Source organism: Myotis brandtii, unplaced genomic scaffold, assembly GCF_000412655.1.
Source record: "Myotis brandtii unplaced genomic scaffold, ASM41265v1 scaffold456, whole genome shotgun sequence".
In the NCBI taxonomy this organism is placed as follows: Eukaryota; Metazoa; Chordata; class Mammalia; order Chiroptera; family Vespertilionidae; genus Myotis; species Myotis brandtii.
Genome location: NW_005367431.1, coordinates 5704430 through 5707552, shown reverse-complemented (window position 1 = coordinate 5707552; position 3123 = coordinate 5704430). Strand labels below are relative to the sequence as shown.

The 3123-nt window shown below is 46.0% G+C and overlaps 1 protein-coding gene across 1 annotated transcript in view; it reads right to left on the bottom strand.

The window, feature by feature from the left end:
- The window catches only part of TCEA3 (transcription elongation factor A (SII), 3), a 41995-nt gene that overhangs the window by 13209 nt on the left and 25663 nt on the right, over positions 1 to 3123 (bottom strand). Inside the window, exons 6-7 of the mRNA XM_014546916.1 lie at positions 892 to 1058; positions 665 to 721 (exon numbers count right to left, since the gene is read on the bottom strand). Coding sequence (XP_014402402.1) covers positions 665 to 721; positions 892 to 1058 — 224 coding nt within the window. The remainder of the gene's footprint in view (positions 1 to 664; positions 722 to 891; positions 1059 to 3123) is intronic.

Sequence of the window (3123 nt, the reverse complement as noted above, 5' to 3'; positions counted from 1 at the left end):
CCAGCTCTGACATCAGTAGTTCCTGAGCCTGTTTCCTCATCGGAGAAATGGGAAGGACAGCCCCTGCTTCACAGAGATTGTTGTGAAAATTAATAGAGGTAGGAAGTGTCAGTTGCCCATCACAGGGCTTGGAACATATTGGGGAGTAAAAAATGGGAGCTGTTATCTTCAGCAGTTGGAAGAGGGGGGAGGGCTGAGTATGAGAAATGCGGTCCTTCTCTGTCTACTCACCTACTTGACGTCACACACTAGGCATGTTATGACATAGACTGGCACAGACACTGAGCCTTCAGGTTCTGGAATCACACTTTCTGGGTTCCAGTCTCAACGATGTCACTACTGTTTGCTGTGTGAGCTTTGGCAAGTGACTTAATCTCTCTGAGCCTCAGTTCCCTCACCTGTGAAACAGGATTGATGAAGAAACCTACCTCGTAGATTGTTCTCAACACTGAATGAAGTACTGCTCATACACAGCTTGGTATGAGGCTGGCAGGTGCAAGACTTAACAAATATTTGCTAGAATCAAGAACTCCGGTTCAGGGGCTGAGCAGGGGGCTGTCCGGAGCCCTTTCCCTCCCTGCTCACTGTCCTGGGTCCCCTGTACTTGGAAGACCTGCTGCTGGACGGTCCAGGCACCCACAGCCTTGGCAAAGCTCAAGGATATGATCTTCAATTTCTGATGCCATCTTGTCACAGTTGACTCCATAGTCCTTGTAATCATCTAAAAGAGATTGGGGAACACAGGCATCAGCCAGGCATGACCTTGGCAGTGAGGCCTGCTTGTACCAAGGACTACAGCATCCGGAACCCTCCCATGGCACTGAGAAAGGCCACATCTCATCTGCCCCTGGGCAGCCCTTCCCTCCCCATCCCCGGCCCAGGCCTTCTCACCATCCGCCTTCAAGGCCGCCGAGAGCATCTCCACACACTTGTCCCGGACAGCGTCCCCTGTGAGGTAGCAGGGTGCCAGGAGGCAGATGGAGGGGGCAAAGGTGGGGCTCGAGGGGCTGCTGGGTGTTTTGGGGGAGGTCTCCGCTTTCGATTTGCTGCTGTTTGATCTGAGGATGACAATCAGTAATTGACTTTCTGATACTAAGCAAATAAAGCATTTATTGAGCAATGATCCCTTTAATCTCATAACAAGCCTATGAGGTAGGAACTATTTTAGGTACTTGATATGGATCATCTCATTTAATTCTCATAACCCCACGAGGTTGATACTATTCTTTTTTTTTTTTAATACTCAACTGAACTCAAACCATGACTAGCTACAGTACTAATATGAAGTTAACATGCAAACTGTTTTCTGTGGGTTTTTAAAATATGTTTTTATTGATTTCAGAGAGAGGAAGGGAGAGGGAGAGATAGAAACATCAATGAGAGAGAATCATTGATCGGCCGCCTCCTGTACGCCCCCTACTGGGGATCAAGCTCAAAACCTGGGATCAAACCAGTGACCTCTTGGTTCATGGGTCAATGTTCAACCACTGAGCCACACTGGCTGGGCTACAGATGCATTTCAAATAATGATACTCAGGTCACACATCTGGAAACCAGTAGGACCAGAATGAAAACCCAGGCAGTTGAACTCTGGTACCCAGGCTCTTAACCTCCCACTGTGCTCTACTGGTTACAGAACGGTGTAACAATGCCAAAAACTATATCCATTAGGGACTGCAAGAGCTCCTCTCTCTCTCTCTCAGCTCTCATTGAACCATTTACTCACTCATTCAATAAATAGTTCAATAAATATTAATTAGGCACCTATTCTCAGGTACTGTGCTGAGAACAAGGGATAAAGCAGACAAGGCAGAAAAGCTCCCTCCCTCAAGGAGCTTATAGTCTACTGACTAGTGAACGCACTACCATTTAAGAGCGCCGGCTCTTACCATGTACCAGGAATGGTGCTAGGCACTGTAGGAGCACTTTCTAATTTACTCCTCACAGTAGTCCTAGGAGGTAAATACTGTTGGCATCCCCATTTGCAGCCGAGGAAACAAACCTAGAGTTATATCACTTGAGATTTGAACTCAGGCCTGTCTGATTCCAACCCTAACACTCTTTTTTTTTTTTTAAAAAAAGCATGTTTTATTGATTTTGGAGAGAAAGAGAGGAAGGGCAAGGGAGAGAGAGGGAGCTGCCTCCTGCATGCCCCCTACTGGGGATCGAGCCTGAGCGTGCCCTGATTGAGAACTGCACAAGCGACCTCTGGGTGCATGGGTCGATGCCCAACCAACGTAGCCACACCAGCCAGGGCCTAACCCTACCACTCTTAACTCCTATGATACACTGCCGAAGAATGATCCCACTTTGTTTTTGGCTTAAAAAAAACTCCACATAAATAAATAAATAATAAAATACAATACTGAACTGTGTGGCTTAAACAACAGAAATTTATTTCTCACAGTTCCAGGGACTGGGAAGTCCAAGATCAAGGTGCTGGTCAGTTTAGTTTCATGTGAGGGCTCTCCTTCCTGGCTTGTAGATGGCCACCTTCTCGCTGTATCCTTACATGGCAGGGAGAGAGAGTGAGTGAGCTCTCAGATCTCCTCCCATAGGACACTACTCCTATTGGATCTGCTTCACCCATATGACCTCTGTTAACCTTAATTACCTCCATAAAGGCCCTACTTCCAAATTCAGTCACATTGAGCTTCAACATATGAATTTCAGGAAGGAGGAGTAGATAACATTCAGACCAGAACACCATATTAGTAACAATGATCTCTCTGAGATGGGATTATAGGAGATTTTCATTTTCTTCTTTTGCTTATACATGTCTTCTAAATCTACGAGAAATATATCTACTTTAATAATGAGAAACATTTTTTTAAAAAAACATTTGACAATTATGAGTGGTAACTGTGCTGATAGCTTGGACAGGCTTCCTGTCTTCCTGTTATTAAGGAGCTGCCAGCAGCCCTAGCCGGTTTGGCTCAGTGGATAGAGCATCTGCCTGTGGACTGAAGGGTCCAGGTTTGATTTCCAGTTAAGGGCACATGCCCAGGTTGTGGGCTCGATCCCTAGTTGGGGGCATGCAGGAGGCAGCTAATCAATGATTCTCTCTCATCATTGATGTTTCTATCTCCCTCTCCCTTTCTCTCTGAAATCAATAAAAGTGTA